Source organism: Rana temporaria, chromosome 2 (genome assembly GCF_905171775.1).
Source record: "Rana temporaria chromosome 2, aRanTem1.1, whole genome shotgun sequence".
NCBI lineage: Eukaryota > Metazoa > Chordata > Amphibia > Anura > Ranidae > Rana > Rana temporaria.
In genome coordinates, this window is record NC_053490.1 from 284346831 (window position 1) to 284363465 (window position 16635).

Consider the following 16635-nt stretch of genomic DNA (forward strand, 5'->3'; position numbering starts at 1 on the left):
TAGATGACCCACTCAGGGTACATAAGGTTATAGAGTGCCCTTGTTGCTTATTTTCCAGTTATGGGGACCACTAATAGCATTCAACTTTAGGAACCCTTCTCCAGTATGTCATTTATTGGGGTCTGTTCCCTGGGAAGCTTTGTCATACTACACCCCAGATAGGCTTATGCTCATTTCAGGGTAGGCATCATCTGTGTTTAATGGTCACACCCCTTAATTTATACAATCCACCTTACGACGTTAGTGCTATACATCTTAGCACCCATGAATCTACACCTTACTTCCCGTTTTTCATTTCATTTCACTTTAGATATGGGTTATGCTACCCATTCTACCTCCCCACCTTTGTCTATAGGTATATCACTGTTTGTACCTATACATACACCCCCAGGTTAACTTTCATTTCATTCCTGGGGTGTTCACTCTGCTTGGAGCAACATCATTTTATTATTTAAACTTGTAACTTTTAATCTGCAACTTATGTCCTCCTCTGTTTACATTCCTCCTTAAGCATTATGAGCTGTGCATTAGGACCCACTAGCAACAGGCAAAACTACAGTTCATAAAGCATACATGCACTATTGCACTTGTCCAGATTCACATAATGTTTCTATTCATGACCTGTAGTTATTTATTTTTTGATCTGTGCATACATATATATATATATATATACCACAATTTTGTCACACACTGATATTGCATATGAGAGAAGAATATGAATTTAGCGCTGATATAAGCCATATAGTTAAACTGAGATGTCATCATATGGAGTGCTATGTCATGTCCGTAGAAACTTATGCACACCATGTAAATTGTCACTGTATGGAATATTATGTTATGTCCGTTTAAGCATATGCACACCATGGAAATTACAATTATATTCACCCAGGGATTCCTGCCTAAATCACCCGATCGGAAGGGATTTCCCCATCAAAATTATGATTGGTGAACGCCGCTAAGTGGGAGGGTTTTCCATGGTGACGCTGGCTATATTAACCATCAGTAGCGGTATGCGTGTACCCGCTTCAGAAGACGTAAGAGAACGAAACGTGCGTAAAGCGGATACACGCACGCCCGCACGCACTTCCTGGACTAACCAGCTGTTCATTTGGTGGAACGCACGCCGTTCCCACGCTGGTTCTCATTTGTGGAGCTTGTGCTGTGCTGGGAAGCTTGCTATCACACAGATAACTGTCTGCTTGTATTCACAAGCATTCTATCTGGCCCCCGTTTTTATTTCATTTTTAAATCTATTTTTATTTTTTATTATTTTTTCTTTTGTCTGTATACATTTGTATATATTGTTTTAGTATTAGCCTGTGGCTGTACCAATAAAACTTACCCACTGGAACCTGAACCTACTACTCTATGAGACCCTTTTTTTTCATCCCTTGGAGGAATCCGGATATCCAGGATCTTTTTTGGTACCAGCTGGATCGTAGGATCTACTAGGAGAGCGAGGACCCGAGTCGGTTGGAGATTTTCTATGCTCTTTACCCCTGTAGGGGTGAGGGCCTCTGGTGAGTAGGGACCCAGGAGGGGGAGCACCGGACCCACTTCGCATCACTGCACTACTGCATACTGTGACCACTTACCCACTTGGAAAGTCACATTGTCACCAATATCACTCTGGACTGCTGTTAATTTATTTATATTGGCTTAAACCTGGATTGTTGCTTTTCATATATATATATATTCCTTATATATATTTTTTTCCTGAACTTTTAGACATTCTTTAGTCTTTTGGATTTTTTACTTTTTTGGACACAACTTTTTACTTTTTTGGACACAATTTTTCGGCACTTGTGCTGTGCGTTATCACTTTACTTTTGTCCAACGTTATATACTAAGTTGTATTTACAGCATGTGGTTCTAGCCACACTTAAGCTATTTTATTTTTATCACTGGCATATCACATATCATAAGAGGCACTATATTTATCACTTATTAGTTTGAGGTCCATATAGTTTGTTCTTACCACCTCTGGGTAACATCAGCCTCCACTTAGACAGCGCCACCACCCCCACACCATTTCCCAAACAAAATTGGCGTCCTTTGTTTCCTACAAATAGAGCTTTCTTTTGGTGGTATTTGATCACCTCTGCGGTTTTTATTTTTTGCGCTATAAACAAAAATAACAAATAACAAAAAAATGCAATATTTTTTACATTTTGCTCTAATAAATATCCCCCAAAAATATATAAAAAAAAAATGTTTCCTCAGTTTAGGCCGATGCGTATTCTTCTACCTATTTTTGGTAAAAAAAAAATCGCAATAAGCGTTTATCGGTTGGTTTGCGCAAAACTTATAGCGTTTACAAAATAGGGGATAGTTTTATTGCATTTTTATTATTTATTTATTTTTACTACTAATGGCGGCGATCAGCGATTTTTTCCGTGACTGCGACATTATGGCGGATACTTCGGACAATTTTGACACATTTTTGGGACCATTGTCATTTTCACAGTAAAAAATGCATTTAAAATGCATTGTTTATTGTGAAAATGACAATTGCAGTTTGGGAGTTAACCACAGGGGGCGCTGATGGGTTTATGTGTTCCCTGAAGTGTGTTTACAACTGTAGGGGGGTGTGGCTGTAGGTGTGATGTCATCGATTGTGTACCCCTATAAAAGGGATGACACGATCGATGCTGCCGCCACAGTGAAGAACGGGGAAGTCGTGTTTACACACGGCTCTCCCCGTTCTTCAGCTCCGGGGACGGATCGCCGGACTCCAGCGGCGATCGGGTCCGCGGGTCTCGCGGTCCTGGTCACGGAGCTTCGGACCGGGTCGCAGGCGCACTGCCCACGACCCACGGCTGGGTACTAGTACAGGACGTACCTGTACGTACATGTGCCCAGCTGTGCCATTCTGCCAACGTATATGTGCAGGAGGCGATCCTTAAGTGGTTAAAGCCCCGTACACACGATCGGAATTTCAAAAGGAAAAAGTCCGACTGACTTTTTCCATCGGAAATTCCGACCATGTGGAAGCCCCATTGGAGTAATTCCATCGGAAATTCCAATGAATTCCATCGAAGTTTAGATGGAGAACATGTTCTCTTTTACTTTTCCGTAGGAATTCCGATGTGATTTTGGTCGGACAAAGGTCCGATCGTGTGTACGGGGCTTTATAGGTGCAAAATGGTTGATCTTTTAAGTCACTCGCTTATTTCAATAATTTTTCTTAAAAAAAAAAAAAAAAAATGTATTTAGTACAATTATCATTATAACATTATAATATATAAAATTGTATACATTTACAAAAAAAAATAACAATTGTCTGTAGTAAACAATTTACAATCAACTGCCTTCCTCCATTACATCAATTTAGGTATGAAGATTAGGTAAATCCAATTCATTTTTCACCATATAAACGGTATTAAATAAGCAATATATACTTAAATCGTTTTTTGGAATGTTTTTTCCGCTTGTTCAGGAGTATATGGGTCAATACAGGTGGATATAGAATACTGTTTGCATCCTAAAGCCTACAGTACTTGGTACCTGGGAGGTGAACTAGCGAAATTCCAAGTGAAATATAAAAGGCGCAGACCACATGGCTACAATTTTTACAGTATATGTGGCATTCAGAGTGATATCTAAAATCTGCTCATCAAATATAGCCCTTGTATCTCGTGTCAAATCAGAGGATAGCCTTTAAAATTTGTTTAAGTTGACATCCATCCTAAACAGGGCATTGCAGTGTCCCTCTGCCAGCCATCACTCAGCTTCCAAATAGTCCACTACTGCACATGCCACCATACAGACCTTTGTTGACACCAGCTAGATATATTTTTGGCATGCAGCCTGAGACTTTCCTGTGTATATGCTTTTAATGTAATACTTGTACCAAATTAAAAATTATGTTTCTTTTAGAAACAAAGTTCAACCACTTTACTGCCATCTGTTTCCTGGTGCAGAGATTTCCCCTCACTTCCTGTCTATAGTCAAAACAGGAAGTGAGAGGAAATCCCTTCAAAGTGGGGGTAATCCCTGGTTGTCAGCAGGGTCACCAGAACCAGTATCCCCATTTGATTATTCCCCCTCTATTCCCGTTCTGGTGACAACCCAAAATTTAAGATTTTCTTTAATTTTTACTCTACCGTATTAATGATAGAGAGGGTGAATCTCCTTAACAGGGGGCACAGACGGCAATAAAAACTGATAGGTGTTCTAATCCATCTCCACTCAATCCAAAACCAAAACAATTATGCATTAAATGGGGTCCTGCTTCTGTTAATCATGCCTGCCGAGTCTCTGCAGAAAAACGGTTTATGATGGAAAGTAGAGCTAGTTTAATGTACAATGTACTATAGGTGGGAATTCTACAAATCCATTTTCAACTGTATTACAGCATCCGTATAATGTAAATGGACTGATGGAAATATTAGCCAATTCACAGTACCATCCTTTAAAATAATAATAGGCATATGTATTCATTTCTAATACCCAATCAGGTTTGTAGAAATATCATTTTTTTATTTTATTCTAAACGCTTTGTACTTCAAAAACAGTTCTCGATGCAAAGTTTTAGCTTTTTATTAATTGTATCATTCATCTCATAAGAGAGAACCGTTCATTTCAGCTGGTCTGTATGATTGAATAGACGAAAGAATGAAATAGAGAGAAGGAAAATCATTTCTAAAACAAATAGCAAGCAAGATATGTTTATAAACACTTGATTTTGCACACTTTAACCCACAACAGTTCTTCTTTAAATAGTACACTCGATTTTGTGTACCATGGTTGTGCTCATACCAGACTGTTAGTGGTTCTGTATGTGTGATAGGATGCTGTTTGATTTGCTTGCTTCATGTTCATTATATACAGTATATATCACATTAGAGCCAGCTTGTTAGCTTTTGGGGAGAATCCCTTTTCGATATTTTTTTCCCGTTCAAATATTGTCTATTTAATTCCACCAAAAGTTTGATTAAAGGTACTGTAGATAGATTGATTAACCCAAGGGGTAATTTTTTTTTTTTTTTTTATCAAATTAATACATTTTAATACAATTTAAAACACATTCCATTTTGTAGTAAATAAGTCCAAGAATATTAAATGAAACTTAGTTCTTTACCTTTTCTTAATTTATGTTCTCCGTATAAAAGAATTCATATCATCTGATAAAACATCATCTGACAATGTGATTGTCAGAATACATCTTTCATTTTTTAAATGCATTTGGTTTTATACAACAACTGGCCAATTATTCCTATATTGCTGGTGGTGTTATTCATGTTGAATTGTAATATTAGATAAAATAAAAATATCAAGACCCTTTCCATAACTCTATTACCGGTATGTCAATATTTTAAGGTGTATTATGTTTGGACATTTACAACACAGCTAAAATTACCACGAAAGGCTTAAAGGATTATTCATAAGATGAAGTAATTTGCCTTTTAATGCAAACTGTTGGTAATATGAATTATTAATTACAGTAAATGACAGCAAAACCAGTCAGGAAAAGTGTTTCTCGTTGACGAAATGTAGAGAGGTAAACGACATAGCACATGTACGTATACCGCACTGGAAACATTTGAATCAAATTAGGTAATGCATTTGAGTTCTAAATCGCGTAATTATTTTGTACACTAGCATTTTTATCAAAATAGTCAGAAACAATCAGTAACACTTTAATAAAACATCACGATCGATTAAATAAATAGAGCGATAGATAGAATGTAGATTTCATACATTAGTTTATCAGATCTTGTTTATTAGAATTGTATTCAGTAAAAAACAATGATGGACAAACAGTATGCAAGGTGCAAATTAATTAAATACGTATTTGCATTAATGGATATTAAAAAAATAGTATTATACATTTTGCAAAAATATATATATATATATATATATATATATATATATATATATACACAAACATATTTTTTCACTTCTCTGCTTTATTTCATTTAGTTAAGGGATATGGTCTAGTATAAAAATATACATGAATAATATGTAAATAACAGATAAACCTACTAGTAAAATTGCACAAAAATAAATAGTAAAAAATGTAACAAACTATATAAAAAAGCCGCTTACACTATTCAAAATTCCATAAATGTGTTACAAAAACTAATAATATTAACAAAATGTGCAGCGCTCCATATTTTGTTAATATTATTAATACATAACGTATTTTCCAGTATATAGTACACCCAATATTATTTGGGTAATTGTTTAACTGCATCTGATAAATTACCAATGCTATTTCTATGGTTTAACAGTGACAGTTTTTCATATTATATATCCTAGAGGTAAACAAATGTCTAAAATTCTGTGAATGTTGTCCTATTTTCTGTACAGCCAAGGGAAACCCTGTCTGATATTTGATGTCATCTATTGGATTTTTTTTTTCATCTAGTATATATTGCAGTAGATATTTTATTTTGCTTCCAGAAATGATGACTGTGCATTTTGGTCTCTAACCACAGGCAAGCTATAGCACAATCAATGAAGTTTCTTAAAAACAATCAAATTTACAAATAAAGGATGATGCCATTATAATGTTAATTAATTTCCTGGTGGTTCTGAAGTTTTGGAAGGGAAGGAGCTGTCAGGCTGTACTATAAGCTTTACATTTATGCCCTTTTTTCATACCGAGAGCTGCATGTGTCAGTTTGCAGGGGGAGTTGTCCTGTCAGGCACTCCCCCTTGTGTTAGCATGTGCTCTTCTAACAGGGAACGAGATGGGGACACGGTACATTGCCAGTCACACACTCTCTCCTCCTCCCCTCTCAGTGACAGCTTTGGTGTAAATGCTGCATGACAGAGCAGTACTCTTGCACTTTTTCTTGGCAGATCAGTAGAGGAAACTACTAGAATTTTTCCTTTTTTTCCCCCTCTGTGCTGATTATATTTGAGATAAAAATCTTGCCAGCTAATGTTCTGTTAGTTGGAACGAGCTTAAAAAAAAAAGAACTTTCTTTTTCACTTTTTTATGTTATCCACGCTGGCTGCTGGGCTCTTAGCCACTAAAGAAAAGGACAGAGTGTAACTTATCTTTAATGGATTGTTCCATAAACACGCAGCTCTGAAAATAAAGTCTTCAGAGAAACCCTTTAACCATCAATAACACGGTCAGCACCACCCCTGTGTCTTTTTTAAGCTGACATTGCGTCTTTAATGAACTACATCAGGAAGAAGGAGACAGATGTGTGCTAACTTCTGTTTTTCTCCCATACTTTTTTACATTTTGTAGAGTTTCTGGACTGTGATATAAAGAAATCTTCTGTTCTGTGCAGTCAGAGTGCCTGCATCTATTTAACTAGAAAAGATCTGCCTTGAGCCTGTTCTGCTACTTTACAAGGGACCTTTTGCAGAAGAGCAGACTGCTCCACCACTGCTCAATGCTTGTCTAGTGTCATTTGTATGCAGTGCTGCTGCTACTGGGATCTAAGCTACAGAAAGACTTTGTAACATTTATGTTGTGGTTTTTGGTGCTATAGGAGGGTACAGAAACTTGAGCGTACAAGGTTGGGTGCGACATTTCTTCACATGCTCCCTCCTCTTCGCCACCCCTGCAGATTTCAGATCAGACAGTCACTTCCTGAGCTTCTGATCTTTCAGTGGACTTTTTTTTTTTCTTCTTCTTCTTTTCTGCAAAGATTAGCGATAATTTTCAAGAGAGAAGTTACTGCCTTTTCTTGAGGGCTCTTGGTTAGAGCTAACGAAAGAGACATTAGGTTTGTTATAGGAGGAAACAGTGTCTGCCACATTTTAACTCCTACTGTTGTAATGCATATTCCCGTAGACCCCAGTACCAACCGGCGCTTTACTCCTCCATCAACTTCTTTCTCCTGCGGAAAAATGGGAGACAGCAATGGAACCATCAGCTCTTCTGGCACCGGAAGGACAAGGGCAGAGATACGAACTGTGGTGGATGTCCTGGCGGATCATGCAGGAGAACTGGTCAGGACTGACAGCCCCAACTTCCTTTGCTCCGTTTTGCCTTCACACTGGAGATGCAACAAGACATTACCAGTAGCCTTCAAGGTAATATGATTTCAAGTATTTGAAGTAGGCATTATCTGCCTGTTTATACTACAGAACGTGAATTATTGTGCTTTGTTTACGTGTGTATGTGCATTGAGTGCTATTGTTGTATAATCATTTATACAAAATATATTTTAATGTTTAAACAATTGTGTTCTGCAAAACCAGGAATGCTAATGCTAATAGACATATTACTACAGCATGAAATATATTGAGACTGAATTACTGATGTTTTTTTATAGGCCAGCATCCTAAAATGACTCAGTTAGTGATCATAGCTCTAGTATTTATTGTAAATATATAATATCATTTAGTTATTATTGGATATAGAAATTGGGCACCTCTGAGGCACATACATTTTTTTAGAACATATTTTTATATAGTTATACACAGCAACAAGGGGGTGGCTGAATATTGTGCCTTATTACAATAGCTGAAAAAAACTTATATAATAACATATATAACAATAACTACCGTAATAACATTTGCAAAATCAGCATGTATTATAACGAGCACAATGTAATGAAAGTTGAAATTAAGGTAACTTAATGAAGCTGTAAAGTGCTTCTAAACCAGATGCACTGAATCAGAGATGGTTATGGAGTATGGTTTGGTATAATTGGTACACCACTTCAGAGACCAGCAACTTAACCTCAGTGTCACTCCTTCTTCCCTTTCAAAGATTATCATGTCTAATAATCAGAAAAAGAGAGCTTGCCATAAGCATTAATTCAGCAAAAACCTATTTACTTATACTCTGTGATAATTCTGCATATAAACGACCCTAGTCCTACCTAGGTGAAACTTCTCGGTATGTTATTTGAAATATTTTGACAAAGCTGAATTGTAGAAAATTGAAGAACAAGTAAAATATTTCTCTGTAAAAAGCATTATACAAGTAATTAATAATTCATTTAAAATACAGAAGGCATAATTTTCAATGTTTTTGCTTTTTGGTTTTAGTCAAATGATTATTATACTTGTTATTTGTATTTTTGTCCCCATAAGCCTATCAGTTCTCTTAAGCAGGTCTTCTGGTATGGCACACACCTTATACCTTTCAGCAAATAACTTTAGAATATTTAAATCATAAAATAAATCTCTTTTTACACAAAAGGCTTGACTGCGAGGCTATGACATTAACATATGTTTTTGAAAGAGCTGCATAATTAAGCATTTAATAGATGCACATTTTGTAGTTACAGCTGTGACAAACTAAAATATAGTACATGTGTAAAGTTTTTTTTTAATTGTATCTGATGGTGGGAAACTGGTGGGCTGGTATTTAACACATTCTAAACATGAGATCTCTGTGGTCAGACAAACTAGAGCTGAGAAAAACACATCTAAGGAGACGTTTTGTTGGAAAAAATATATAAGCTATACAGCGTACTTTAACACAGGTAGTGACAACGAGTAGGTTTGAGGTCTGTAATGTAAAATGCCTTTACACCATCCTCAGTTCAAAGAAATGACAACTGTTAAGCTAGTTTCTAGCAACACCTTTGTTATTTGGCCTAATATATACTATAGGTTGAGAAATAAAGTGTGAAATTCGAGGACTAATACATAAAAATAAAAAAAATATATTCATGTTGGAACATGCTTCTGGCAGCTATTAAAACTTGAGGTATAGCTATTACTGCAAGTTAATGCTGCATATACAGACAGACAGATATAGTGTAGCTATTGCCCAATACAATTTTGTATATGAATGAATGGATCAAGAGATAGATGGATAGATAAATAGAGGGATATATATATATATATATATATATATATATACAATTTTTTTTTGTATTTTGACAAATCAAACTGATATATTGAAACTGTATATTCATACTTCCGTATATACTTAGTTATTTTATACATACACATTATTATAGCACCTAGAATAGCTCCGGAGCACCACATACATTTACTGCATTAAATATTGTATATACCTAAAGACAATTAATTCCCAAAGCCACCACTTATCAACATTAATTTTGTAGAATGGTTTATAGGAAGAAATTTAAAGCTGTTACTTTTACAATATACAGGTTATTATTATCATACTTCCCAAGAAGATGTGACCTCAGCCGTAAACTTCTGTTTCATAAAATTGTTCTTTTGATCCATGTTTTCATTTTTTAATATCACACACAGCAATAAAAGAGTTAAAAATGTTTTAATGGAATAAGAATTGAATGGAATAAAGAAATAAAAAATGAGAACACTGCAATAACCCTCCACCAGTCAGTACAGTTTCTGTTCAGCAGTGCACCAATATTATAGTCAACATAACTTTCTTATTACACCTATTATCAAAGCTTTCTAAAAGTTCCATAAGCACATTCAGTATTCAGTTTGTGCACTACAATGAAATTAAAGAGATAAAAAAAATGGGATACAAAATTGAGAACACTTCAAGAACCCTTCCACCTGTCTGATATAGAATACAGATTCTACTCATCAGTGCACAAATATTATAGTCTAAATTACTTTTTTATGCCAACTATTATTGTAGCATTTCAAAAGCTTTGTGGGAAAGGCATAATGTATTTTTAGTATAGCACTAATTCAGATACCAACCAAATTTAAAAGTAATATCGCAATGCAGGTAAAGATCCCCTGACAAAAAAGAAGCAATAGCTTGATACCCAGCCCAAACAATGAGTAGTGACACATACGTTTTCTGAGTCTCCCTTGTTCCTATGTACTGACACAGAAAAGGCATTTTGACAGGATTGGCTGGATCTTTTTTAACTGCTAATTCTAGGACAATTAGGCATTTTACTCACTTTCAATTCCCACCAGAAGATAATGGGTTTATATTACTGAGGGTGTATAGACTGTTTACCTAACAAAGTGATCTCTTTTAATACCCAATCTTGTGTAAGGGAAAAAAAGAATCTTTGCTTGCACATGATTGGGTGATTGAAGTGAACATGCTTTAATCCTTTGGCAAATCAACCACAATACCTCTCTAGTTAGACTCTTCTGTGAAAATCTAAATAAGTGAACTCCTCTATAATACCACAATATTGTTTTGAGACTTTAAAGTAGCCCACAGACATGAGATAACAGTTTCTTGATCTGCTAGATACTCATACTATTCCAGCCTTCGAGGATAACATCAATTGTGTGGGTTAGAAAATGTGTCCCGATCACTATTGGGATGTCACCTTCTCTCCTTCATCTCTCCTCCGTCTTTGCATATCTATTGCTCTGCAGCACTCGGAAGATTTTCTGCCTGAGAGAAGTTAGATCAGACCTCTACATCCAACCATCCTCTTATCTATGGGTAGATTTTTTTTAGATGTTTTGTCTGACTAACACCCAGCCATAGCTGGTTAACAAAATGTGGATGTACAAATATAAACTGGAACACTGAGCGTGAAATCTTTGCCAACAACCTGATACTTTATGTTACATATTCTAAGGGTCCATGCACACTGGGCTTAAAATAATACCAGTTCTGTTGACATAAAAAAATATCTCATATAGAGCATTTTTGTACAGGTGTTTAGGAGAGTTTAGCATTTTTTCTGGCAAAAAACGCCTCTCAAAAATGAAACCAGAAGTTTTTTTTTTCTCTGCCTCTAAATGCTGAGTTTAAAATATGCCTCTAAATGCCCCAATTTGCATGGACACATAGTTGGTTCTACAAGCAAAATACAAAACTCCCGTAAAAAAGCAGCGTTTTTAGGCCCAGTGTTTGTGGACCCTTAAAGTGCACTTCCAAACATAGATCGTTTAAGAACCTCAGAATGTTAATTGTAAAGTAAACTACGGTATCATATGTATTGGATGCATCTACAGAGCAAAAGAACCCAACTCAAATATGATATTCTTGAGCATGAAGAGGTAAAATTATTATATACCTTCTAGGCTCAGATACCTTCTAATACTTCTTAAATATTTAGTATGTATTGTGAACCATTAAGCCATAACTTTAAAATGTCTACTTTTATAGGATAAACACATGTTTTTATAGAATGATGCAAGGTTTATTTACTAGGGGGGAAATAGGCTGTTCACTTTGTAGGGGGATTTTCCCTTAGCTTAGAGAATGATAATTTATGAGCAAAGAAAAGGAAAAAATATATTTCTGTTTGCATGAGATTGGATGATGGAAGTCAGTAGAGCTCCACCTCATTCACTAATCTAAGGGAAATTCCCCTTGCAAAACAAAACAAAGCAAACAGACTATTTTCCCTTAGTAAATTAACACCATAGTTCATGTCCAGAGTATAACTGGTAATACACTCACACCACCAAAAAATATCGAAGCAGTTGATTCATGTATATGCACCTGTAGATCTGTATTGAGCACTATTGGTTATTTGATAAACCCACATATAGGTTTTAGTAAAATAAATGTCAGCGGGTGAATTCTTAGCATCTAGTTTTTAATAATCCCTGAATGTAACCACAAGTTAGGAAATCAGGTTTGGGGAATATGTCCTCAATAACCCACACAGTCTTGGGACACTTTAGTAATTCAAAATCACTTTTCATTAAACCCTAAAATGGTCACATGTCATCTGTTTTTGAATTACCAAAGTTTCCAGCTAGGGGTTTCCATTAATAATGGTTTGGAAAGCATCCCTTTTTCAGGGCAGTCTAAATAAGAGATAGAACACAACAAAGAAAAATAAACTAAACCTTACTATCATGCCACAGATGTTATCTGAAAATCTACATGCTGCACATTGCAAATCCAAGGTAGCCAGGTTGGCCTATATATTTCTCACTTAAACTAAAAAAAAAATACAACCTACCACACCTACATCTATGGTATTTTTTATTATTATATAACATTTTATAGAATGAATGGCAGCACCCATAAGTTTAGGCAAAAACGTGAAAAAAAGTGTCAGGCAAAAACTTATTTAAAAGCTACAACCATACAGTTTCCAACAAGGAACAGAAAAGCTGCTATAAAATCATAACAAAAGAAAACAAAAAACTTTAGACCTCTGCCGGAGATGTTACTGTGATAAAAGGGCCTATGACTCATATTTGATGAGGAGGCCCGATGTAAAAACCATTCTGGCACTCACGTTAATGTTCAACTACTAACAAATGCTCATGCATAAAAATATACAGCTTTCTCAAAATGGTTTTAATGTCAAAGAACCCTGAACCCTATCCAAATCTCTATCCAGACATTTGTTCATGGCAGCAAAGCTAATTATTCCAAGTGCAAGTTACATGATTGTTCTCTTAATTTTAGATATAATTTTTTTTTTATTTATTTTTTTTAAGTAGAAGAAACAAAATATCTATGTTAGGGCAGGTGAATAGAAATAATTTTAGCAACTAATATTCTTAGGCTACCCCATCTCTATCTAAGACAATGCTTAATGCATTGTCAATGTAGAAAATACCAGAAGAAGGAGGAATCAGAAAAACCTTTGAATAAACGTTTAATATACAAGATGGTTTTTAAGGGTTTAAACAAGAGCCATTCTTCCAGTTAAACTATGTATACCCTTTAATTGGAAACATGATATTAACACATCATGTAATAAATATGTTATTTTAATAATTTTGTTTTTCTTCTAGCAACCAATCAGTGTTTACCGCATATGTTCTAACCTACCCTATTAACAGGAAGGGGGAAGATGATTGGTTGTCAGGAGAAAAATGGAAAATGCACTTCTGTCAATCACTGCATGCAGGATACCCTGGATACCCTGCATTCCTGGTAAATTAACTTACAAGGATGTCTAAGGAAAGGTATCTTGCTTTACCCTCCAACGGTTATCCTTTTTCCCTCCAATTGGCCAATCTTTTTCATCTTATTCTTTGCTTCCAATGCACACTACACACTTAAGGAGTACCTGCATTTTCCTATTTCATTTATTTAAAATCTCAATCAAAATGTATTGAAAATGAAGAACTTCTGATATATACAGTACCTTATGTCAATGAATGTTATACATAGATAAACTTTATAGATTTTTATGAATATTATTGCTTATAATTAAGATTGGAAGCTGCTCAAGCATACACATGCTTTATAACAAAAAAGGGGCGTGTAAGAACTGTATATGACAGATGACAAGACAAAGTAGGATTAAGATAAATGCATGATATATTGAACATATTTAAACCTATACACGTAATAAGAGTAAAGAAAGCTAATGCAAGTCATTGAAAAGAGAATGCTAATAATGTTATTTTAATAGACATAATAATATGGTGTATCAATTTAAAAAACCCAGGATATCACAAGATGTGTTATAATATTTGTAGATCTAAAAGCAGACATATGTTTAGCATTTAAAGATTATGATTATTTCCATATAATATAAATTATGAATACTTTAGGATCTGGGGTATTTGTCTATCCAGATTATTTCTCACATGAGCGAATTTATCATTAGTGCTAGGTCACACCGGGAATTACACAGGAACATGCTCGTGTTCCTGTGTGACTCCTGTGTGATTTGAGTGCTTTGTGTTTTCAGTCCATTCATTTGAATGGGCTAAAAAGTTACTGCATTGCAACAAAAGTAGTGCATGCACTAATTTTAAAAACACACTGCAACTGGATTGCATGATATTTTGGTATCATGCAATCCAGTGCAGGCAAAAGCACTGCGCTTGCTACTAGCATTTAGGGCGTGGCTAACTTTTCACTGACACTCTCAACAGATCATACATACTTTTTGGTTGATTTACTAAAATTGGAGGGTGCAAAATCTGGCACAGCCCTTCATAGAAACCAATCGGCTTCGAGGCTTTTTTTTCTCAAAGCTTAACTGATCAAGCTGAAGTTAGAACCTGATTAGCTATCATTCATAGTTGCACTAGATTTTGCACTCTCCAGTTTTAGTAAATCAACCCTATTGTGTTTTGAATGTGGTGCAGGAAACACACACACAGAGGCCTCGTACACATGACCATTTTCCTCTGCAAAATACATCAAGAAAAATGCTGGCAGAGCATTTTTTGCAGAGAAAAACGGTTGTGTGTATGTTTTTCCTCGAGAAAACTGTTGTGGATCTCGACGAGAAAAAAAGAGAACATGCTCTCTTTTTTCTCGTCGGGAGTCTCAATTTCCTTGTCGTGTTTCTCGTCAGGCTGGTTTATGACGAGAAACACGTTCGTGTGTATCCTTAGAAACCCACGCATGCTCAGAATAAAGTATGAGACGGGAGCGCACCTTCGGTAAAAGTAGCATTCGTAATGGAGATAGCACATTCATCATGCTGTAACAGACTGAAAAGCACAAATCGTCTCTCACCAAACTTTTACTAACACGAGGTAACATGAGATTAGCAAAAGCAGCCCCAAGGTTGGCGCCAGTGGAATCGAACTTCCCCTTTGTAGTGCCGTCGTACGTGTTGTATGTCACCGCGTTTGAGAACGACGAGATTTTGTCTTGACAGTGCGTATGCAAGGAAAGCTTGACAAGATTCTCGTCAAGCCTGACAAGAACCTCGTCGAGGAAAACGATGTTTCTTTTACGACGAGATTCTCGGTCATGTGTACAAGGCCAGAGAGTGGTTTTCCCGCACTCCATTAAAGTATGAACCGACATTTAAAGTGATGCACTACCTTAAATCAACCAAAAAACACAAATCAGGGCAAATCAAATGTAGCATATGAGGAAAAAATGCCAAACAAGCCGGTAAAATAGCATAGCAAAACAAACAGTTGATCCAGAGGTATGCTCAGATAAATTTAGATACAAATTGTGAGCAACCTTACCTGTAGTTCAAGCTTGACCTTGCTTCATCCCACTCCTGGCTTTAATATAGATCAGCAAGGTCATTCGTCACATTGTAAAGCAGACCATACACTAGTAAATTTTCGAACGAATGTCCATTACGAAAAATTGTATGAAAATTCTCAGTACATTCGATGACTTAACGAATGTTGTTCTCTTAACATTTGATTATGGAATGAATGTAATTTACCAAATATAAACCACATACAGTTTTAGAAGTTCATACATTAGAGAAAAAATTTCCATCTTGCGCCTTCAAATTTTCTCGGCAAACGTTCTTAAAGCAAATTATTTGGTGGTGGAAGGGGATGAAGCCAAGGAAAAGTTGAGCTAAACCTCTAAATACAATTATATCTCCGGATCTATTGGTTGTTGTAACAACATTTTTGTATGATATGCTTAGTTTGAATTGCTTAAATTTGAAACATCTTTACTCTATAGAAATATCAAGTATGTTGGATTAAGATAAAAATGCAATTTGCTGTGTCTAATGCTCATTGTACCCATTTCATCTATGAACATTTTCTTAATTAAACTGCATAGGAGACTGACTTTCAGGGATGTTCCTTACCTATTAAAATGTGATTATTTGCCTTTGTGAAGTTTGCTCACAAAACACCAGAATATTATATTGCTCATTTAATTATATACAGTAGTGCAGCAGAAAATCTTTGATGATCATATCAGTGTTTAGGTGAAAATGTTAATGATTATAGCTGTGTTCAAGTAAATGACTGTCTGCTTTAGAACTTTAAGACTAAAAGTACCAGGGCCCACTCATACCTAGAGTGTTGCAGTAAAGACCACACAGTATTGTGCAGTTTGTGTGGGTTACTGTGTGTCCCATTAAAGCCCCATACACACTATTAGATTTTCTGCAGATTTTTGTCTTCAGATTTACCAAA

At 35.6% G+C, this 16635-nt stretch overlaps 1 protein-coding gene across 1 annotated transcript in view; it reads left to right on the forward strand.

Annotated features, from left to right (window-relative positions):
- The first annotated feature begins 6367 nt into the window (after nucleotides 1-6367).
- RUNX3 (RUNX family transcription factor 3) overlaps nucleotides 6368-16635 on the forward strand; it is a 66305-nt gene continuing 56037 nt past the window's right edge. Inside the window, exon 1 of the mRNA XM_040337143.1 lies at nucleotides 6368-8004. Coding sequence (XP_040193077.1) covers nucleotides 7747-8004 — 258 coding nt within the window. The 5' untranslated portion in view covers nucleotides 6368-7746. The remainder of the gene's footprint in view (nucleotides 8005-16635) is intronic.